Source organism: Symphalangus syndactylus, chromosome 17 (genome assembly GCF_028878055.3).
Source record: "Symphalangus syndactylus isolate Jambi chromosome 17, NHGRI_mSymSyn1-v2.1_pri, whole genome shotgun sequence".
Lineage (NCBI taxonomy): Eukaryota > Metazoa > Chordata > Mammalia > Primates > Hylobatidae > Symphalangus > Symphalangus syndactylus.
The window spans coordinates 62,364,175-62,389,609 of NC_072439.2; the positions used below are offsets into that span (position 1 = coordinate 62,364,175).

The 25,435-nt window shown below is 36.8% G+C and overlaps 1 protein-coding gene across 5 annotated transcripts in view; it reads right to left on the reverse strand.

Annotated features, from left to right (window-relative positions):
• Nucleotides 1-25,435, reverse strand: part of IFT80 (intraflagellar transport 80) — a 154,167-nt gene that overhangs the window by 87,078 nt on the left and 41,654 nt on the right. For all 5 annotated transcript variants that reach the window (XM_063620374.1, XM_063620375.1, XM_063620373.1 and 2 more), the window contains 2 exons: nucleotides 18,724-18,813; nucleotides 17,249-17,386 (listed from right to left, as the gene is read on the reverse strand). In XM_063620374.1, coding sequence (XP_063476444.1) covers nucleotides 17,249-17,386; nucleotides 18,724-18,813 — 228 coding nt within the window. The remainder of the gene's footprint in view (nucleotides 1-17,248; nucleotides 17,387-18,723; nucleotides 18,814-25,435) is intronic.

A 25,435-nucleotide genomic window follows, 5' to 3' on the forward strand; every position in this document is an offset into this window, starting at 1 on the left:
AGGACTATAAATCATGCTGCTATAAAGACACATGCACACGTATGTTTATTGTGGCACTATTCACAATAGCAAAGACTTGGAACCAACCCAAATGTCCAACAAGGATAGACTGGATTAAGAAAATGTGGCACATATACACCATGGAATACTATGCAGCCATAAAAAATGATGAGTTCATGTCCTTTGTAGGGACATGGATGAAACTGGAAAACATCATTCTCAGTAAACTATCACAAGGACAAAAAATCAAACACCGCATGTTCTCACTCATAGGTGGGAATTGAACAATGAGAACTCATGGACACAGGAAGGGGAACATCACACTCTGGGGACTGTTGTGGGGTGGGGGGGGACGGGGGAGGGACAGCATTAGGAGATATACTTAATGCTAAATGACGAGTTAATGGGTGCAGCAAACGAACACGGCACATGGATACATATGTAACAAACCTGCACGTTGTGCACATGTACCCTAAAACCTAAAGTATAATAATAAAATTAAAAATAATAATAAAAAATAAATAAATAAAAACAACATGCTGCCTCTGCCATTATCTTCCCCCCAAGCTATTTTTATAGAAATTATAGTCAGCCCTTGCTTTCATTGTTTAAGAATATTTTGAGACTACAACAATATTATTACTACAATAATATTGAGCTAAAATAAGTATATTATGTCAATACCAAAATGTGAAAAATGCCCGAAGACAAAAACTTGGAAGGCAGACAGAAAAATTAAGATATTTTGTTATGATTATGGGTATTATTTTTTCTAGCTTTTTGTTTTCATTATTTTTGTTATACTAATTTTTTGCCACAAATTTCTCCAAAATATAAGTTTATCCTGTATATCTAATTAAACCACTTACCACAATTTTTGTCTCCAAAATAGTGGTAAGGTTTTCTATTTTTCCTTAATTCTATACAGCAAATTGCAGCTAACACAGTTTTCTTAGGCTACAGAATATGAAAAAGTAAACAAAGATTATTTTTTACTTCATTTGATACAAATAATTTCTAAAAACAAAAGGTGGGTAAGCAAAACATAGAAATGGAAAAAAGTAATTATAAAAGAAGTTTACAGGACACAAAAGTGTTCTGTATTAACAATATGATATCCAACTAAAACACTAATGTTATTTTGAGGTGCTTGTTAAGTAGCACTATATCACTGAACATGAACATATCAATTGCTGTTAGCTTTTGAAAGATTTAGCAACGTATTTTTGTCTGAAGGGAGGGCAGTCTTGAAAAAGTGTGAGGCTGACCAATTTGGTTTTTAGCTCTGGGCAAATATCACTGGCATTTCCCCAAATATCCAGTACCTTGAGGGTGTTCTACAACTAGCCAAAATCTCTTCATAAAGGGCCATCTCCTGGGCAAAAATATTCTATGCGTCTCTTCACATGCTCTAAAGTCTGCTCTCAGCTAGCCAAGTTACTTAGAAAAGGACGTGATAAAAACAAGTTTAATGTGTTACTCCCATGATACTATTATATTTTAAGAAATAATTTCTTAAATCAAAGCAATAAAGCTAGTGAGATAATTTTTTATCAGTAAGAAGAAGGTGAAATCCTCCCCAAGTTATCTACCTACATGACTCATTGCTAACACTGGCCCTAAAATGCAAAAAAGATAGAGTTTATATCTTTGCAGGTATATCTGCAGTGTTCTATTACTGCTTTAACAAATTACCACAAATTTAGAGGCTTAGAAAAACATAATTTGATTATCTTGCAGTTCTCTAAGTCATAAACCCAGCATGAGTTTCACTGAGCTAAAATCAAGGTGCTAACAAGGCTGCATTCCTTTCTGGAGGCTCTGGGAGAAGGACCATTTCCTTGATCATTCAGACTGTTGGCAGAATTGTTTCTTGCAGCTGTATGACTGAGGTGCCCATTTCCTTGCTGGCGATTCATAGTTTCTAGAGGCCACCTGCATTCCTCAACTTGTGGTCCACTTCCTTCACCTTTAAAGCCAGCAACAGCAGGTGGAGCGCTCTTACTTTGAATCTGTCCTTCATCCACTAACCCCCAGCTAGGAAAAGTTCTCTGCTTTTAAGAACTCGTGTGATTATATTGGATGACTGGATAATCCAGGATAATTTTACCATCTAAAGGTCCCTACCCTTAATTACATCTGCAAAGTTCCTTTTGCCATATTAGGTAACACATTCACAGGTTCTGGGGATTAGCATATGGGTATCTTTGGAGGCCCATTATTCAGCCAGTCATGAAATTGCATTAGGAAGAATATAGCAGTTAATTTGGGGATTGTAAAAGTATATTCCTTTTTTCTAAATATTCATATTTAGATATGAGCATAAACACATAAAATGATATTTTTACTACTTTTTTTTTTTTTTTGAGACAGGTTTTCACTCTGTCACCCATGCTGGAGTGCAGTGGCGCAATCATGGCTTACTGCAGCCTGAGCCCAGGCAATCCTCTCACTTCAGCCTCTTGAGCAGCTACAACTACAGGTGCTTGCCACCACACCTGGCTGATTCTTTTCTGGTACTTTTTGTAGAGACAGGTCTCACCATGTTGCCCAGGCTGGTCTTGAACTCCTGGGATCAAGAAATCTGCCTGCCTTGGCCTCCCAAAGTCTTACCATTTTTTAAACGTAGTTTGTGATTTGTGGTTTTGGCTTTCAAGGACTTATTAACAATGATTAAAAAAAAAAAACCTAAATAATAATTTGACCATGTGACCATGTTGTCACCAAGTGGTGGTAGGAACTTGGCATGTGGTACTGGATTATTAAAGGTATCCAAAAGAAAACATTTTAAGTTATTGAAGAAGTTGCTTTTAAAAAGAAAAAAATAGCCAAAATAGGTGCACCTACCCCAACCTGCCTAGACACAACTCATTAGACGGGGCATGTGTACCAAACCTAAGCTGAGCCAGTGATCCCTTCCCTGAGGGAGTGTTTAAAATTGGGACTAAGATTCTTGTCTCAGCCTTACTACTCTCTCAAATAAAAAAAAATGTACACTTGAGAGTTGTTAACACTGGTTACTTTCCAGCACATAAACTGAGGTGGGTAAAAAAGGTCAATCCACTGGAAAAGAAAAAAAGGACCTGGATATACAGACAGAAGCAGAGACAAAAGACACAAAGAGAACAGGTACTTTCTGTGTTCTCCTAGCACTCCAGTTCCTGTTTCCTGAGGTCTGGCTATATCCTTTCCCTGGCTTCTGGAAGATATCCCTGTATCCTTATAATCAATTCTCCTTTTTACTTAATGGTTTATTCTACTTGCACCAACTAAAGGAAAACATAGAGTAAGTCTGAAGTCATAAGATCAGCCACACTTCTCCACACTGCTTGTGTTTTTCTCACTTCTGGCATACCACTGCAGTGTTGCCTCTTCCTATATAATAACTTTATATTAAAAAACAAAGAAACAATCAACACACTAATAGTTATAAGAGGAAGCAAGCAAGATGTCCGATGCCCATGGAAAAGGTATCATAGAATCGTGGAGTTGAAAAGAGAGTTAATCATTTAGCTTAGACAATTTATTTTGTAGATGAGAAATGTAAAGACCCAGAAGAGGCCTTTGACTTTGTAAACTCACCTCTGGAGTCTTGACTCCAGGCTTTACAAATATGCTAATGCTACTCTTACATTAAAACAAAATAAGCAATCATACTAAACAGCACAATATAGAGAATAACAATTCAGAACGTTTTATAAAGTGTTGATATATCAAAAAATGATACATTCCTTGAGGGAAGAGACTATTTTTTTCCTTCTGTATTCTGTCAAATTGCTTAGGCATGCAGGTTATTTCCCAACAGGGAAATAAATATTTAAACTAAAAAACATGACTTGACTATAAGGACTTTTAAAAGTATCTCCTCAATGCCAACCTCACCCTTCTCTTTACTATTCCTGTATAAATATATTACATTGAAAGGATCCTCAAAAGGATAATCTTTGGCTCTTTCTGCCATCTTGGAGCCTGTGGAGGCCTGCTGGGAACAGCATGTCTAAAAGGGAAATATGCTGGAAGGCTATGGTACAAGACCATGTTTGCTTGCTCTAAGTGGGGTCTCCAGAACCAAAGTATGCAGCTCTTCTTAAAGTTGAAGGCGTTTATGCATGAGATGAAACTGACTTCTATTTGGGCAAGAGATGTGCTTATGTATATAAAACAAAGAATAACATAGTGACTCCTGGTGGCAAACCAAATAAACTAGAGTAATCCATGGAAAGATAATTTGGGCCCATGGAAACAGTACCGTGGTTTGTGCCAAAATCCAAAGCAATCTTCCTGCTAAGGCCACTGGACACAGAATCTGTGTGATGCTGTACCCCTCAAGGATTTAAGCTAATGAAAAGTAAATAAAAGTGGATTTGTGTTCTTAGGGGGAAAAAAAGCATAAACTTTGGCCAAGTTCAATAAATTCAATTCATAAAATTGTACATTCACAAAATAAGTTTAAGTGGAAAAAAAATAGATGTAAAGTTTCTTACATTCATTTAGGGCACATTAACTGATGTTTAGGACCAGTTACTGCAGATGGTAAGTCATTGCAATTATTTTAGTTGAAAAGATGAACAGGGAGATGCCTTTTTATTATAATGCCTAAACGAATATTCAAAGACAGAGAAAATGAGAATCACAAAAAAAGTTATCTCTTACACAAGCAATAGCACCACCTGCTGATAAATAAAAGCAACAATGTCAGTTAATTAAAAATGAGGCCAAGTACTTTGTATATTTAGATCTTTCCCCTTGGATGCTATTGTTTAATACAGTATAATTTATTAATATATTATACAATTTATTTATAATAACTATGTTAATTTGAACATTGGTGCCCTTACAACTGGAATCAAGCATTTCTTAAAAATCAAAGGTAAAAATAAAACTTATTATGTAATACAGAAAACATTATAGTACTATGACTTTTAATTTTTATCCCAAAGGTAATTTATTTGTACCTTATTTATTTTACTTACCATCCAGTAATGTACATTTAGTTTCTATATTTGTTTTTATATTTCCTGATCATCTCATTTAAAATAATGCCATCTCCTTTGCCCAGCTTAATTTTTATAGCACTCATTACCATTTAAAATATGTTACCTTTGCTTGTTTACAGTCTCTCATCTGATGAAATAAAAACTGTCAACAACACAGAATTTATTTATTGATTTTCTTTAACAACTAGGGAAGTACCTGGCATCTAGCAGACTCTCAATAAATATTTGTAAAAGAATTGATAAATATGAAAATAAATGAACAAATTATTATGCAATGCATTTTTATACTTCCTTGAAGTAATAGCTATGTCAAAAGTTTCAAAGCTCTTGACAGATTTTACCAAATTATCCTTGAGAAAAGCTGTACCAGTTAATGTTCCCATCAATGTTCTACAAAGAGCCCCATTTTCCCATTATCTGATGAGTGGGAATGGCATAACATTGTAATTTTTATTTGCATAAAACTCATTGCTAAAGAGACAACATATTTTGCATTTCTGGGGGTATGTACCCTTCTTTTATCCTTTGCTTTTTTCCAACTCCAGAATTTCTATTACATTCCTTTTGTCTAATTTCTATCCTTTTACTGGTATTTTCTATTTATTCAGACTGTGATCTGTTTTCCTTTGGCTCTTTGAGCATATTTAAGATCACTGATTTAGTCTTTGTCCAGTCTCTTCAACAAATGGTGCTGGGAAGACGGGATATCTATATGCAGAAGAATGAAACTAGACCCCTATCTCTCACCATATGCAAAAATCAAGTCAAAATGGATTAAAGTCTTAAATCAAAGACCCAAACTATGAAACTACTAAAAGAAAGCATTGGGAAAAATCTCCAGGACGCTAGTCTGGGCAAAAATTTCTTGAGTAATACTCCACAAGTACAGGCAACCAAAGCAAAAATGGACAAATGGGATCATATCAAGTTAAAAAGCTTCTGTACAGCAGAGAAGACAATCAACAAAATGAACAGACAACTCACAGAATTGGAGAAGATATCTGCAAACTACCCATCTGACAAAGGATTAGTAACCACAATATATAAGGAAACCCAACAACTCCATAGGAAAAAAATCTAATAATATGATCAAAAATTGGGCAAAAGATCTGAATAGACATTTCTCAAAAGAAGTCATACAAATGGCAAACAGGTATATGAAAAGGTGCTCAATATCATTGAGCATCAGAGAAATGCAAATCAAAACAACAATGACATATCATCTCACTGCAGTTAAAATGGCTTATATCTAAAAGACAGGCAATAACAAAATGCTGGTAAGGATGTGGGGGAAGGGAACACTCATACACTGCTGGTGAGAATGTAAATTTGTACAACCACTCTGGAGAACAGTTTAGAGGTTCCTCAAAAAACTAAAAATAAAGCTACCATATGACCAAGCAATCCCACTGCTAGGTATATACCTAAAAGAAAAGAATCAGTATATCCAAGAGCTATCTCCATGTTTGTTGCAGCTCTGTTCACAATGGGCAAGATGTAGAAGCAACCTAAGTGTCCATCAAGAGATAAATAAAGAAAATGTGGTACATATACACAATGGAGTACTATTCAGCCATAAAAATGAATGAGATCCTGTTATTTGCAATAACATGTATGGAAATCGAGATCACTATGTTAAGTGAAATAAGCCAGGTACAGAAAGACAAATATTGCATGTTCTCACTTATTTGTGAGATTTAAAAATCAAAACAACTGAACACATGGAGATAGAGAGTAGAAGGATGACGCCTGTAATCTCAGCACTTTGGGAGGCCAAGGTGGGTGGATCACTTGAGGTCAAGAGTTCGAGACCAGCCTGACCAACATGGGTGAAATCCAGTCTCTACTAAAAAAAATACAAAACTTAGTAGCCGGGCGTGGTGGCAGGCACTTGTAATCCCAGCTACTTGGGAGGCTGAGGCGGAAGAATTGCTTGAACCCAGGAGGCAGAGGTTGCAGTGGGCCGAGATTGCTCCATTGCACTCCAGCCTTGGCGAGAGAGCAAGACTCTGTCTCCAAAAAAAAAAAAAAGAAGGATGGTTATCAGATGCTCGGAAAGGTCATGGGTTGGGGGAGGAGAGGAGGTGGGAATAGTTAATAGGTATTTAAAAAATCAGAAAGAATAACTAAGATCTACTATTATTTGATAGTACAACAGAGTGACTATAGTCAATAATTTAACTGCATATTTTAAAATCACTAAAGGAGTATAATTGGATTGTTTGTAACACAAAGGATAAATGCTTGAGGGAATGGATACCCCATTCTCTGTGATATGATTATTATACATTGCATGCCTGCATCAAAACATCTCATATACACCATAAATATCTGCACCTACTGTGTATCTATAAAAATTAAAGTTAAATAAATAAAAAAATCAAATCTATAAAAGTAGAGAATAGAACAGTGGTTACCAGGTGGTGCGTAGTGGGGAATGGGGAAATGCTGATCAAAGGGTATAAAGTTTCAGTTAGGACAGAAAGTTTTCAAAATCTATTGCATAGCATGGTTAATAATAATAACAAAGTATTGTAAATTTCAAAATTGCTAAAATAGAAGATTTTCAACATTATCACTACAAAAAATGTTATGTAAGGTGATAGATATGTTAGTTTGACATAATCTTTCCACGATGTATACATATATCAAAACATCACATAGTACCTGTACCTCATAAGTATATACAATTATTATTTGTCAATTAACAATAAAACTTTGAAAAAAATAAAGTCTTTGTGTAATAAGTCCAATGCTGGGCATTCTCAGGGATGGTTTCTATTAATTTCTTTCCCTGTGAATGGGCCGTAATTTCCTGCTTCCTGTATGCCTTGTAATTTTTTGTTGAAAATTGGATGTTTTTAATATCATAATGTGATAACTCTGGAAATCAGAATCTCTCTCCAACAAGGCTTGCATTTTTGCTTGTTGAGGGCTCAGTCATCTGTCTATTTACTGACTTTTCCAAACTGTTTTTGCAGACTGCTTTTTGTGTGTGGTCACTGAAGTCTCCATTCCGTTATCTCAGTGGTCAGCCAGACAGAGCCAAAAAGAAAGAAAAAAAATACTCTCCTACTCTTTGCCAATTGGCTCTGACCTAGGCACTCCTTTAATACATAGCCAGACCACCTACAACTCTACTTTAGCTTTCACTCCTTGTTTGTTCATAAATGAAAGATATTCCAGTGACACAAGCCTCACATCCTCTGGTCTTTTCTGAGCACAGGGCATGTATGTTACATTCCAGATCCCTCAGTATATGTGAGGACCCTCCAAAGCCCTTATTCGTTGATGCCACTCTGAGAGATTTCTAAGGCGTCAAAACAAAGCCAAAACTTTATGCCAGTCATTCAGGGAACTATGAAAGGTCAAAAAGTGCAATTTGTGAGAACCGCAACTTTTTGAGGACACTGTCCGTATTGTGTACCCTGCTCCACCCCCACTGCACCACCCAATACACACACACCAGCAAGCCACACCAGAATCCAGGTTGCCATCATTTTAGCTACCGCCAGGCTGGGAGTGGGGGATGGTAGGCAGGTAAGCAAAAATGCCACAATGCTTTCTTCCCAAAATTTGGCAGTATATATATATATTTTTAAATTAAGCACTCCTCTGGTTGCTAGTGGTTTTTTTCATTAGATCTCAAAGCTTGGAAAAAATTGATTGACATTTTTTGCCAGCTTAACGGCTGCTTCAGTGGAGGAACCAATTTTTAGGGCCGCCTATTCCACATTTTCTGTGACACCATACCTCTTCTGCTCATTTTTACTGAAGAAAGTTTTAAAACCTTTATTGCATCTGTGTAACTGATATAGAGTCAGAGAGGAAGGCTCACACTACACAAAATCATCTAAAGAGGAAGGAAAAGATGACTCAAATATACTATCCAACAACAATGGGTATACTTTCAGCCATACAGTTAGAGACATGGGTACACAATTTTACTTACGTGAGATCATAGAATAACATGCTATCCTATAACCCAGTCTTTTTACTAAATAACATTCCGAGTATCTTTCCAGGTGATTAAACATAATCCTTCTTCTCCATTTTTAATGAGTTGAGGGTATTGCACTTTAGGTATATAGAATAATAACCAATCAGTCTCCTGCTCATGGACATTTATTTTTACTTTTCACTATTAATACTGTGATGAAAACTGATATGCATACATCTTTGTGTACTTATACAATGATCTCTTTAAAGAAAATTCCTAGAAGAGAGATTCCTGAGTCAAGGGATATGTGCATCTGACATTTGGACATGTATCATCAAAATACCCTTCAAAAAGTCAAATTGCTCTATATTTCCACTATTACTATATAAACAAAGAAGCTCATTTCCTCCTGCTTAAGTGAAACTGAGGGTTTTAGGTCATTATTCATCTTTTTAACTTATTGGGTAAAATATATCATTTTATTTATTTACTTCTTTATTTTATATCTATTTATTAGTTAAATTGAACATCCGTTCATGTTTTTTATTGGCCATTTACATTTGTCTATGAACTATTCACGCCTTTTGGCTATTTTTCTGGATAATTTCTTGAACAATGAAATTCAAACTGGTAGCTTTCCCACTCTACTCCGCCTTGAGAATCACTGCAGTGGTTTAGCATAGCTCTGAAATGTGCAAAGCTGATTTTTACAAACTCATGTTCAATTATTTAAAATAAACTTTTGATATGTAAGGAATCACAATAGCAGAACAGCTGCTATTAGATCTGCCTTCTCACAGATAACACCTATGTACTCCAGACAAAATACAAAAACAAGTATTTGAACACTGGACAGCAATCAAAAGTAGGCAGACAGCCACTTTGGAAAACAATTTGGCAGGTCCTCAAAGAGTTAAACATAGGGTTACACTGGTCGTAGCAATTCTACTTCTAAGTATACACTCCAGAAAAATTAAAACATGTCCACACAAAAATAAAAACGTGTTCACACATTCATAGTGGCATTATTTCTAATAACCAAATTTTGAAACCACTAAGTGTCCATTAACTGATCAATAAACAAAATGTGTTATAAATATTATTTGTCTATAAAAAAGAATAAAGTACTGGATACACGGATGAATCTTGAAAACACGCTAACTGAAAGAAGCCAGTCACAAAAGGCCACATAACATTATTATTTCATTTATATGAACTGTCGAAACTTGACAAATCCATAGGAAAAAAAGTAGATTAGTGGTTGCCAGGGACTAGGAATAGAGTAGGGAAAAATAAGGATTGACAGTTAATGGGTATACAATTCCTTTTAGAGGAGAGGAAAATGTCCTAAAATTAGAGTTATGTAACGGTTGCACAACCCTATGAATATAGTAAAAAACACTTTTTTTAATTGGGTACATTTTAAATGGGTAAAATGTGTCATGGATACACAAATTGTATCCTGATAAATTTGTTTCTTTAAAAAAGCAGCCAGAAACTTGAGTCAATGGTTGAAAGAAGAGAATAGGGCTGGGCACGGTGGCTCACCCTGTAATCCCAGCACTTTGGGAGGCCGAAGCAAGTGGATCACCTGAGGTCAGGAGTTCGAGACCAGTCTGGCCAACATGGCAAAACCCCGTCTCTAATAAAAAATACAAAAATTAGCTGGGCACTGTGGCAGGCGCTTGTAATCCCAGCTACTCTGGAGGCTGAGGCAGAAGAATCTCTTGAACCCAGGAGGCAGAGGTTGCAGTGAGCCGAGATCGCTCCACTGCACTCCAGCCTGGGTAACAGAGCTAGACTCCCTCTCAAAAAAGAAAAAAAAAAAAGGAACACTGCACCTCAACTAAAAATTTGTGAAGAGCTCTCAAACACTAAATAGAAATTTGATAAATTTGTAGAAAATGCTAGGGTATAGATCATTCCTGGAGATTAGATTCTTATATATTTGATATTGAAATTCTTTCACAAAATCTGGCCCTGGATAAATACCACTTTAAGTTACAGATTATGAGAGAAACAAAAAGAAACAAGGGGCTACATTTAAGGGTAACATTTCCAGATTCAAGAAAACATGTACTTTTTAAAAGAAGCCTTGGCAAGTTTTTTTTCCAAAGAGAAAACATTGTGTGAGAAAAGCAGCTGACACAAGCTAACTTAAATTTTCAGGTCTAAATTGACACCATTAAGAGTAAGTTGGGTCAACTTACTCTAAGTTGACACCAGCAGTTACCATATCTACTTACTTGGTAAGAAGAAAAGGTGAAGAGTCTCAATAAGCAATGCCCTTCTTACCTTTCATCACACTAACCTGCTTTGACCCTCCAGACATTAGTTCTCATTACTAAGAGCAGCCTGTTCCTGTTTTTAAAATGTATTGCAACTGTAATTAAATAACTGAGTGTATAATTAATGTTTTAATATATGTCTTATCAACAAGAAAGTAAACTCTATAAAGGCAATGTCTGCTTGGGATTCTTAAAAAAGATATGCAGAGGCCGGGCACGGTGGCTCATGCCTGTAATCCTAGCACTTTGGGAGGCCAAGACGGACGGATCGCTTGAGCTCAGGAGTTCAAGACCAGCCTGGGTAACACGGTGAAACCCCGTCTTTACTAAAAATACAAAAAATCAGCTGGGAGTGGTGGTGGACGCCGGTAGTCCCAGCTACTTGGGAGGCTGAGGCACAAGAATCACTTGAACCCGGGAGGCAGAGATTGCAGTGAGCTGAGATAGTGCCACTGCACTCCAGCCTGGGTGACAGAGCAAGACTCTGTCTCAAAAAAAAAAAGATATGCAAAAAGTATTTACATACTTTTTTTTAACTCAAAATGCTCATAGCATTTATATCTTAGTGAGTAGAATTATTCCCCAATAAAGATGTATGTCACCAGGCCGGGCGCAGTGGCTTACGCCTGTAATCTCAGCACTTTGGGAGGCCAAGGCAGGTGGATCACGAGGTCAAGAGATTGAGACCATCCTGGCCAACATGGGGAAGCCCCAACTCTACTAAAAATACAAAAATTAGCTGGGCGTGGTGATGTGCGCATGTAGTCCCAGCTACTTGTGAGGCTGGGGCAGGAGAATCACTTGAATCCGGGAGATGGAAATTGCAGTGAGCCGAGATCGTGCCACTGCACTCCAGCCTGGCGACAGAGCGAGACTCTGTTTCAAAAAAAAAAAAAAAAGTTATGTTACCTTAAAAATAGTTTCCCATATTTTAACTAATACATATTTCTAAAATAAATTGGATAGCTTCAAAAAACAACATTTCTTAAAAAGAGAAAGAAGGCTGAATTACATGATTAGAGAATTTAGGGAAAGCTAAATAAAATAAAGGATAGAGCTATTTTTTCCCTTTTCAAAAACTGTACATTTTATTTGAAAATGTAGATATGCAAAAAAGAAGAAAAATCACCTATCACCACCTATGACTAAATCACCAAACTCAAGACATGACCATTGTTGAAATTTGTTATATCATGTCAGACTATTTTTTTGTTTATTTATACAGATATATACTAATAAGATTACCCTATGCATAAAGTTTGTAACTACTTTTTTCTTGTGGTCATATATTTTAAAACATTTTCATGGTATTATAAAAGTAATTATCATTTTAATAACAATATAATAATTCATTTTAAGAATTATATTCCATAATTAAGTTAAATAATATCTTATTGTTAGAGATTTAGATTGCTTTTCATTTGTTAAATTATAAAGAATTCTCCACTAAGCATTCTTTATCTTACTATTACGTTAGGATAAATCCTAAAACTGGAATTGCTGGGTTAAAGTACATGTTTATTTCTTGGGCTTTTGATATATAGTATCAAAATATCCTCCAGAAAGATTTGAACAAATATATATATATATATATATATATATAGAGAGAGAGAGAGAGAGAGAGAGAGACAGAGAGAGAAAGTATATATAGACATACATGAATACATAAATATGCATACATACACACATAAATAACACATTAACTCATAAAAATCTAAATATTAAGTAATTCATAAAAATCTAAATGATAACTATAAAAGGATATATTACAGGGTTAATACAAACTTTGCAAAAAGAAATGGTTGCATAAATGAACTCCAAATACTTTTGTGGAAATATACAAGGCAGAAAATGAACAAAAAAACTATTGATAATTCAATGAATGAAAGTTAAGTGTTTGAATAGTATTTACAACTAGCTATTCTGAAAGAATCAGTCTAGAACATTAAGAGATAATATCATCACACATATGATTCATATACTATCAACATTTTTGCTTCAGCAAAGTGGCAGACATAACCCAACAGTAATTTTTTTTTTTTTTTTTTTTTTTTTTTTTGAGACAGAGTCTCGCTCTGTCACCCAGGCTGGAGTGCAGTGGTGCGATCTTGGCTCACTGCAAGCTCTGCCTCCCGGGTTCATGCCATTCTCCTGCCTCAGCCTCCCAAGTAGCTGGGACTACAGGCACCTGCCACCACATCCGGCTAATTTTGTTTTTGTATTTTTAGTAGAGATGGGGTTTCACCATGTTAGCCAGGATGGTATTGATCTCCTGACCTCGTGATCCCCCTGCCTCGGCCTCCCAAAGTGCTGGGATTACAGGCGTGAGCCACCACGCCCGGCCCCCAACAGTAATTTTAAATGAAGAAGATGCTTAGAACAAGTCAGAAGAATAAATTACCCGAGATTTTTAAGAAATGTAATTTTTTCTATTATACTATTCTTTTTTGGTATCACCTGCTTATGGTTTACTATTTCATCTCCAAATTCAAGGTATTTTTTCTACAGTAGACTAAGCACTGCCCATTTCAGAACTTAAAAGGAATATCAAGCATCTCACTAAGTCTCCCTTCAAGTGCCCTCTGAGGACAGCCTGCATAGACAACTAGGAAACTTCCTAAAAATACCACTTCACAGAGCCACATCCTCTGAGATTTTGATTCTCCATATTGCAAATAATGCCCAAGAATGTGTATTTTGCAATACCCAGGTGATGCTTAGGAATGCTGAAATTTAGGTAACTTGGTTTACTATTGTAATGATTGAACAGGGCATCACATCATGAAAGGGCATTGTCCTCAGGCAAACACCCAGACAGTAAGGAATGGAAACTCAGGTAATTATTCTTGTCTCTTTCTACTTATACAGCAAGGATTTATCTCCTGAACCTGTCTATTTCTTTCCATCTCCACTGCTACTTCCCTATTATTCAGGCCAATGTCATCATTTTCTTGTATTGCAACAGCTCCTAATTAGCCATCCTGCCTCTAGTGTACCTCTACTCTAATCTGTCCTCTATGATGATCTTAGAGTATGCTTCCCCAAAAATGCCAAATCTAATAAGGTAACTATCTAAAATGGATCAGTGACTCACCATTGCCCATAAGATAAACTCCAAACTATTGTGGCCATACTAAATTTTTAATTTTTCTAATAAACTATGATTCCTCACCTTCGTTTATTCTATTCCTTCTCTCGAATCACTGTTCCTTTCACCTCAAAGCAGTATTTCCAACATTTGAATACTACCATGTTACTACACACCATCCATGGCTCTCTACCGACTAATATACTCAATTTCCAACTTCACTGTTTCAACTGTTCAAAGAAAATCTTATATTAGATGCTCAAACAGTATAACCGGAACTGCTCTGGTTGCAAGTAGTGAGAGATCAGGGGCTCAACTCCCTCACCTCTTTTCTACCCCACAGCAACCCCAAAGGAGGCTCCACACAACAGAATTAGATTTTAAAGGACTGAAATCTGGATTCTGTTGTATGGCAAACACTTTAGTCCATCTATCTTTTCTGTATTATCTCCTGGTATTATGCTATGAAAATTTTACAGACATTGCACAAAAAGCACCATACTCTTTTGTACTTTGATTCACAAGAGGTTTCTTTTGCCTGCAACTCTCTTCCCCAACTTTGTCTCCTTGGAGAACTACTAATTCTTCAAGGCTCTGCTCTCTAGTCAATGTCCCACAGGCTGAGTTAGGCTCTTCCACACCTTTGCAGTGCTTGTATAAAAAACTTTCTGTATAGCACTTGTCATAATGTACTGTAAGTCTTATAGTCTAATCTTCACTAGACTGTCAACAACTTGAGTAAAAGTCTTTATATCTTTTTCTTATTTATACCCCCAGTTTCTAGAACACTGTCTGATGAGTAGTATATATTTAATGTCTATTGAATAAAAGATAGATGTTAACATTTTAAATAAAATGACTAGACGCTTAATGAGGTAAACCTTTAATAAGTTTTTAAAATTTTAAAATATTTTAATCTAAATGACAAACTAAAATTATGTTTAAATTGGCTTATTAATAAATTGTTGAGTATCTACTGTGTTGCACAGATAATACAGAATTATTGAACTATCAGATTTTATAAACTAGGGAGTCAAAAATAATATACATGAAACTAAAATTGACAATGTAAGAATGTAATACATTGTGAAAATGAGACTACACATTCTATAGATTTAGAATCACTGATAGGGAAAATCAGAGGTAAAAGCTCCTTAAGTGATTAGATGGGATGATCTAACATCCTGACGTTGTAATTGAGAAAGGAGAGACCTAGCAGAAAAGAAATTAGAAAAATATACAAACTTTAGAGTCAATGGAAGGCATGATCAAAGGAAGTCAAACATGAGACAGGCCTTTAAGAATGAGTGGAACTCAGGCCGGGCGGGGTGGCTCATGGCTGTAATCTCAGCACTTTGGGAGGCTGAGGTGGGTGGATCACTAGGTCAGGAAATCGAGACCATCCTGGCTAACACAGTGAAACCCCGTCTCTACTAAAAACACAAAAAACTAGCCGGGTGTGGTGACGAGTGCCTGTAGTCCCAGCGCTAGGGAAGCTAAGGCAGGAGAATGGCGTGAACCTGGGAGGCGGAACTTGCAGTGAGCTGAGACTGCGCCTGGGCAACAGAGCAAGGCTCTGTCTCAGAAAAAAAAAAAAAAAAAAAAAAAAAAAGAATGAGTGGGACTCACTATGGTCTAAGACAGAAATCAAAGTATTCCATGAAATGAGAAAATGAGTGGGGGTGTTAGTAAGAGGCAGGAAAGGTTCAAAAGCCAGTGTTCAATGTGAGTTGAACACACTTAGAGAGTTGTGGGGGAAAAGACTGGATTTTCTTTGGCACCAGGTTTCAAACAGCTTCTAAAGCCAAGCAGAGGACTTCATATTTTATGCAATAGAAAGCAAGTAACCAGAAATCTTAATAGATTAAAAGCTCTAAAAATTTTGTCTTATTCTGCATTAGAGGCAAATAAGCCACAGAACAATTTTATGATTTCCCCAGTTAGGAATAGTATAAAACAGCCGCACTCAAACTCTTTTTACCGCATAATGCTGCTGCTTTTGGGGTACTTCAACGAACAATTCATTCAAGTACAATGGGTAAATGCTGCTGAGCTTGGCTATTTCCCCCGGTTCTAAACAGAATTTGTATGAAGGAGGGCATATTCTCTTATGGGGAAAAATTCTTGCATGTATTCAAATATGAATTCTTGATAAAGAAAAATATGTCCTTTGGTTATTTATTTATTTATTTAGAGACAGGGTCTAATTCTCATCCAGGCTGGAGTACAGTGGCATGATTATAGCTCGCTACAGCCTCCACCTCCTGGGCTCCAGTGAGCCTCCCACCTCAGTCTTCCCAGTAGCTGGGACCACAGGTATGCACCATCATGCCTGGCAAATTTTTTAATTTTTTTTGTACAGACAGAGTTTCACTATGTTACCTGGGCTGGTCTCAAACTCCTGGGCTCAAGCAATCCTCCCTCCTCGGACTCCGGAAGTGCTGGGATTACAGGCATGAAACACCACATCCAGCCATGTCCTCTGGTCTTAAAATGACTATTTTTCAAATGCACTAATTTCTTACACAAAATATGCAATTGAGATTTCGTATGAAACATATTGACAGCAAAAAATAAATAAAAGTTTATGAGCTTCAAGTCAGTGAAAGGTTAGAAAAAAAAAGTTTAAAACTGAATTTTCCATATTGAATGGGCATAAATTTTAATACTTTAACTACTTCATCCTTCACAATCATGCTCAAAATAAGTATTTCCAGAAAGACAAATAGTAGAGATCGTGCCCATTCTTCAAACTTAAACAGATTTTGGTCCCATATATCTGGAATTAATTGAACCAGCATATTAAGAAGACAAATCAGAAAGATTCAACCAAATGCATCCATTGAAAACGTTTTTTAAAGATTGAGAACCATGTGTGTTGTGCATTACCACATTTATAACAGCACATCTGTGATTGCTCACCACTATAACTTACCCCAGTTTTATCACACAAGCGTAAAGTATGAAACGATCCAACAGCAAATAATTCTCCATCTGGAGCCCAGGCAACTGAAGTAATAGGATGCTCATGAGGTTGTGAACTGTACAGTGGGCGGCTGTAACTATCCCACACCTACAAAAGCAATTTTTAAAAATCTTTTATAATATCAGGGAGAAGTTTGCCAAAACTAAAAGAAAAATAAATAAATAAAATAAAAATGTTTTATAACAGACACCACATAAAAACAAGTTTGTCTTCCAGTAAGGTAGTAAATAAAAATTTAGAAATCAGCACCTTATATATCAGCAATTAAACGTCTTTACTATCACACAAGGGGAAAACAAAGCTGTATTCCTTTAAGCCTAAATATCTCAAAAAGAAACTATTTTATAACATTGTCATAATTTTCAGATTTTACTAAATCTCTGAACATAAAATCTACCCATTTTAAATCCTTTTAAATATAATAGTACATTTTGAAATGTTTAGTTCTTAGCTTTGTTTTGTTTTTTGAATTTTAGAGACAGGGTCTCACTCTGTGGCCCAGGCTGGAGTACGGTAGCATGACCATAGCTCACTGCAGTCTTGATCTCCTGGGCTCAAGAGATCTTCCTGCTTTAGCCTCCCAAGTAGCAAGGACTACAGGTACATGCTGCCATACTTGGCTAATTTTTTAATTTTTGTAGAGACGGGGTCTTGTTATATTGCCTAGGCTGTTCTCCAACTCCTGGTCTCAAGTAACCCTACTGCCTTGGCCTCTCAAAGCACTGGGGTTATATGTATGAGCTACCATACCTAGCTTGCTTACCACTTTGTTTAAATTTTTTTCTCCCTGTAAGGGCTCTACCTACTTTCTCTAAAAGTATTTATTTCAATTTAATTGCCTCTAACTCTAGTTATTAATATATTAAACCTCATTCCTCTCTACAAATTATTTTGACCTGAAATTGATCAATATTTAGTAAACCAGCAGGGTTGATTTTTAAAAACATACTGAATTGACTTATATTGAGTCATGGTAAAATTACGGGCTATACTGATATTGTTACTTATTAAATATCAAGCTCTATATATCAATGAGATAGTCTTTCTTTTTTTGAGAGAGAGAGGGTCTCACTTTGTTGCTCAGGCTGGAATGCAGTGGCACGATTATGGCTCACTGCAGCCTCAACCACCTGTGCTCAAGTGATCCATTCACCTCAGCTTCCCAAGTAGCTGGGAACACAGATGTGCTCCATCACAACTGGCTAATTTTTTTTTGTAGAGGTAGGGTCTCACTGTGTTGTCCAGGCTAATGAGATAGTCTTTATGAAGTCCATGCTTTAAAATACCACTTAACATTATAAAATAATTTGCCAAATTACTGGAGTAAAAAGACATGGCTAAAGTAAAAAACTAAAAGAATATTCTTATATGCTATTTATAAATTTGATTATTTCAGCCAAGTGATAAATCTAAACATTACATACCTTATATTTACAGTCTTCACCAGCAGATAAAATAAGATCATTGACTGAGTTCCAATCTACTTTTAAAATAATGCCATCATGAGCTTTCCACTGTGAGAAAAAAGTAAGAATAAGATATTAATTATAACTTTAAAAGCACTTAAGTTTTTTTCTGTAAGAAAATAAATTTTGCCTCTTTCTAACGACTCCCTTGTCATCTTCTCAGGGATTCCTATCTTCCTTTTATAGCCAATGTACAATACCTCATTTCCTTGTTTCATTTGTAATTTACACTAATGCAAGCACCTAGCACCTAAGATATCCACTATATAGCTTCAAAGCTTATGAATTTCCTCAGTTGCCTGGACTCCAGATGGAAAATGACTTGCTGCTGAACTATTTCAAGCTAGACATTTATACAATAACACTGAATGAATATGTTACATATTCCAAAAATGTCAACTGAATCCAAATCTTGCTTTCTCCTTCATATAGCAGATCCCATTACTGATATTGCCTTCATGCTTGTTTACGTATTTATTTATTTTTTTTTTATTTTTTGAGGCAGGGTCTCACTGTCACACAGGTTGGAGTTCAATGATGTGATCAGGGCTAACTGCAGTCTCGACCTTCCACATTCAAGCAATCCTCTTGCCTCAGCCTCCCGAGCGGCTGGGACTACAGGCACGTGCCACTACACCCAGCTAATTTTTTTTTTTTTTTTTCATTTTTGGTAGAGAACTCTTGCTATATTGCCTAGGCTAGTCTCAAACTCCTGGGCTCAAGTAATCCTCCTGCCTTGGCCTCCCAGTGTGCTGGGATTACAGGCGTGAGCCACCATGTTCGGCCCCCACCAACCATTTTTTTTTTTTTTTAAACTTCTGCACAAACATCTTTAATACCCTCTTCATTTCATTCTGTTCATCATAGTCCTCTAAGTTTCATTCACTTTATCTTCATGTGTCTGGTTTACAACTGGACTACTCTGAGAAACTTCTGCTGTATTTACCATGTAACAAAAATATGTTTTCCATAGATAAATACATATTCTATGTATATAGTCATTCTTTGGTATCTGGGGGGATTGGTTCCAGTACCTCCCATTGATATGAAAATCGTTAAGTTCTGCCTTGGCCTCCCAAAGTGCTGGGATTACAGGCATGAGCCACTGTACCCAGCCATGGATTCTTAAGAGTTTCATTTTAAAGGAACAAAATAAATATTGCATATTCAAGATTTATGAATAAAATATGATTTAAATTTTCCTTACACTGTAATTTAGGGTATCAACATATATTACAAATATTTGCATATTGTTATACATATAATAATTTTTATTTATTTATTAATTTATTAGGCATTTTGTAAAATTCCTTTGAACAACAAGCTCCTTGAAGGCAGAAGCTATGTTCTGTTTCATTTTGACTATCTCATACCTACCACAGTGCCTGGTATATAATAGGTATGCATTACATTTTTATTCAATGAATAAATAAAAATTTCCTCACCATAAAACCAAGTTCGAGGTGTTGAGAAGGCCTTAAAAGACATGAGGTATATACTTCTGAACTGCATTCCACAAGCAAGAATTAATTAAGCACACTTTTTTGTGGACAATCCCAATTTGAATATGTTTTTATGCTCAAGAAGAATTGCAGCTGCTTCAGTCTCCCAAAAGGAATAGATAATTTGCATGAAGTTACTAATTATACTTTAAGTCCTGTTTCTCCCTAGCTAATTTTGGCAACGGATACTTTGCTTCTCTCTAATACCTCCTGGCCCAAAGGTTCTACTGAACCACTAAGCCATATTTTACTTGACCAACTGTGATATAACCAGCTTCCTGAGTTTCATTTATACAAGCATAATTACAGGTATCTAAACAAATTTACAGGAACACTATTCCAAAATGGCTGAATAGGAACAGCTCTGGTCTGCAGCTCCCAGCGTGATCGACACAGAAGACGGGTGATTTCTGCATTTCCAGCTGAGCTCTGAAGAGAGCAGTGGTTCTCCCAGCATGGCGTTTGAGCTCTGAGAATGGACAGACTGCCTCCTCAAGTGGGTCCTTGACCCCTGTGTAGCCTAACTGGGAGACACCTCCCAGTAGGGGCCGACTGACACCTCATACAGGCAGGTGCCCTTCTGGGACGAAGCTTCCAGAGGAAGGATCAGGCAGCAATATTTGCTGTTCTGCAATATTTGCTATTCTGCAGCCTCTGCTGGTGATACCCAGGCAAACAGGGCCTGAAGTGGACCTCCAGCAAACTCCAACAGACCTGCAGCTGAGGGTCCTGACTGTTAGAAGGAAAACTAACAAACAGAAAGGAATAGCATCAACATCAACAAAAAGGACGTCCACACCAAAACACCATCTGTAGGTCACCACCATCAAAGACCAAAGGTAGATAAAACCACAAAGATGGGGAGAAACCAGAGCAGAAAAGCTGAAAATTCTAAAAACCAGAACGCCCCTTCTCCTCCAAAGGATCGCAGCTCCTCACCAGCAATGGAACAAAGCTGGACAGAGAATGACTTTGATGAGTTGACAGAAGTAGGCTTCAGAAGGTCAGTAATAACAAACTTCCCCGAGCTAAAGGAGCATGTTCTAAGCCATCACAAGGAAGCTAAAAACCTTGAAAAAAAGATTAGATGAATGGCTAACTAGAATAAACAGTGTAGAGAAGACCTTAAATGACCTGATGGAATTGAAAACCATGGCACGAGAACTACTTGATGCATGCACAAGCTTCAGTAGCTGATTCGATCAAGTGGAAGAAAGGGTATCAGTGATTGAAGATCAAATTAATGAAATAAAGTGAGAAGAGAAGTTTAGACAAAACAGAGTAAAAAGAAAGGAACAAAGCCTCCAAGAAATATGGGACTATGTGAAAAGCCCAAATCTACATTTGATTGGTGTACCTGAAAGTGATGGGGAGAATGGAACCAAGTTGGAAAACACTCTTCAGGATATTATCCAAGAGAACTTCCCCAACCTAGCAAGGCAGGCAAACATTCAAATTCAGGAAATACAGAGAACACAACAAAGATACTCCTCAAGAAGAGCAACCCCAAGACACATAATTGTCAGATTCACCAAAGTAGAAATGAAGGAAAAAATGTTAAGGGCAGCCAAAAAGAAAGACTGGGTTACCCACAAAGGGAATCCCATCAGACTAACAGCGGATCTCTCAGCAGAAACTCTGCAAGCCAGAAGGGAGAGTGGGGGCCAATATTCAACATTCTTAAAGGAAAGAATTTTCAACCCAGAATTTCATATCCCACAAAACTAAGCTTCACAAGTGCAGGAGAAATAAAATCCTTTACAGACAAGCAAATGCTGAGAGATTTTGTCACCACCAGGCCTGCCTTACAAGAGCTCCTGAAGGAAGCACTAAACATGGAAAGGAACAACCGGTACCAGCCACTGCAAAAACATGCCAAATTGTAAAGACCATTGATGCTAGGAAGAAACTACATCAACTAATGGGCAAAATAACCAGCTAACATCATGTCAGGATCAAATTCACACATAACAATATTAACCTTAAATGTAAATGGGCTAAATGCCCCAATTAAAAGACACAGACTGGCAAACTGGATGAAGAATCAAGATCCATCAGTGTGCTGTATTCAGGAGACCCATCGCACATGCAGAGACACACATAGGCTCAAAATAAATGGATGGAGGAAGATCTACCACGCAAATGGAAGCAAAAAAAGCAGGGGTTGCAATCCTAGTCTCTGTTAAACAGATTTTAAACCAACAAAGATCAAAAGGGACAAAGAAGGCCATTACATAATGGTAAACAGATCAATTCAACAGGAAGAGCTAATTATCCTAAATACATATGCACCCAATACAGGAGCACCCAGATTCATAAAGCAAGTCCTTAGAGACCTACAAAGAAACTTGGACTCTCACACAATAATAATGGGAGACTTTAACATGCCACTGTCAATATTAGACAGATCAACAAGACAGAAGGTTAACAAGGATATCCAGGACTTGAACTCAGCTCTGCACCAAGCAGACCCAACAGACATCTACAGAACTCTCCCCCCAAATCAACAGAATATACATTATTCTCAGCACCACATCACACTTATTCCAAAATTGACCGCATAGCAGGAAGTAAAGCACTCCTCAGCAAATGTAAAAGAACAGAATTCACAACAAACTGTCTCTCAGACCACAGTGCAATCAAATTAGAACTCAGGATTAAGAAACTCACTCAAAACCACACAACTACATGAAAACTGAACAACCTTCTCCTGAATGACTACTGGGTACATAATGAAATGAAGGCAGAAATAAAGATGTTCTTTGAAACCAATGAGAACAAAGATACAACATACCAGAATCTTTGGGATACATTTAAAGCAGTGTATAGAGGGAAATTTATAGCACTAAATGCCCACGAGAGAAAGCAGGAAAGATCTAAAATCAACACCCTAACATCACAATTAAAAGAACTAGAGAAACAAGAGCAAACACATTCAAAAGCTGGCAGAAGGCAAGAAATAACTAAGATCAGAGCAGAACTGAAGGAGATAGAGACACAAAAAACTCTTCAAAAAAATCAATGAATCCAGGAGCTGTTTTTTTGAAAAGATCAACAAAATTGATACACTACTAGCAAGACTAATAAAGAAGAAAAGAGAGAAGAATCAAATAGATACGATAAAAAATGATAAAGGGGATATCACAACCAATTTCACAGAAATACAAACTACCATCAGAGAATACAATAAACACCTCTATGCAAATAAACTAGGAAATCTAGAAGAAATCAATAAACTCCTGGACACATATGCCCTCTCAAGACTAAACAAGGAAGAAGTTGAATAGACCAATAACAGGCTCTGAAATTGAGGCAATAATCAATAACCTACCAACCAAAAAAAGTCCAGGGCCAGACGGATTCACAGCCGAATTCTACCAGAGGTACAAAGAGGAGCTGGTACCATTCCTTCTGAAACTATTCCGATCAATAGAAAAAGAGGGAATCCTCCCTAACTCATTTTATGAGGCCAGCATCATTCTGATACCAAAGCCTGGCAGAGACACAACAAAAAAAGAGAATTTTAGACCAATATCCCTGATGAACATTGATGCAAAAATCCTCAAAAAAACACTGGCAAACTGAATCCAGCAGCACATCAAAAAGCTTATCCACCACAATCAAGTTGGCTTCACCCCTGGGATGCGAGGGGTTCAACATATGCAAATAAAAAAACGTAATCCGTCACATAAACAGAACCAATGACAAAACCACATGATTACCTCAATAGATGCAGAAAAGGCCTTCGACAAAATTCAACAGCCCTTCATGCTAAAAACTGTCAATAAACTAGGTATTGATGGAACATATCTCAAAATAAGAGCTACTTATGACAAACTCACAGCCAATATCATACTGAATGGGCAAAAACTGGAAGCATTCCCTTTGAAAACTGGCACAAGACAGGGATGCCCTCTCTCACCATTCCTAATTCAACATAGTGTTGGAAGTTCTGGCCAGGGCAATCAGGCAAGAGAAAGAAATAAAGGGTATTCAATTAGGAAAAGAGGAAGTCAAATTGTCCCTGTTTGCAGATGACACAACTGTATATTTAGAAAACCCCATCATCTCAGCCCAAAATCTCCTTAAGCTGATAACCAACTTCAGTAAAGTCTCAGGATACAAAATCAATGTGCAAAAATCACAACCATTTCTATACACCAATGACAAACAGAGAGCCAAATCATGAGTGAACTCCCATTCACAATTGCTACACAGATACTAAAATACCTAGGAATCCAACTTACAACGGATGGGAGGGACCTCTTAAATGCGAACTACAAACCACTGCTCAACAAAATAAAGGAGGACACAAACAAATGGAAGAACATTCCATGCTCATGGATAGGAAGAATCAATATCGTGAAATGGCCATACTGCCCAACGTAATTTATAGATTCAATGCCATCCCCATTAAGCTACCAATCACTTTCTTCACAGAATTGGAAAAAACTACTTTAAAGTTGATATGGAACCAAAAAAGAGCCTGCATTGCCAAGACAATCCTAAGCAAAAAGAACAAAGCTGGAGGCATCACGCTACCTGACTTCAAACTATACTACAAGGCTACCAAAACAGCACGGTACTGGTACCAAAACAGAGATATAGACCAACGGAACAGAACAGAGCCCTCAGAAATAACACCATACATTTACAACCATCTGATCTTTGACAAACCTGACAAAAACAAGCAATGGGGAAAGGATTCCCTATTTAATAAATGGTGCTGGGAAAACTGGTTAGCCATATATAGAAAGCTGAAACTGGTTCCCTTCCTTACACCTTATACAAAAATTAATTCAAGATGGGTTAAAGACTTAAATTTTAGACCTAAAACCATAAAAATCCTAGAAGAAAATCTAGGCAATACCATTCAGGACATAGGCATTGGCAAGGACTTCATGACTAATACACCAAAAGCAATGGCAACAAAAGCCAAAATTGACAAATGGGATCTAATTAAACTAAAGAGCTTCTGCACAGCAAAAGAAACTACCATCAGAGTGAACAGGCAACCTACAGAATGGGAGAAAATTTTTGCAATCTACCCATCTGACAAAGGGCTAATATCCAGAATCTACAAAGAACTTAAATTTATAAGAAAAAAACAAACAACCCCATCAAAAAGTGGACAAAGGATATGAACAGACACTTCTCAAAAGAAGACA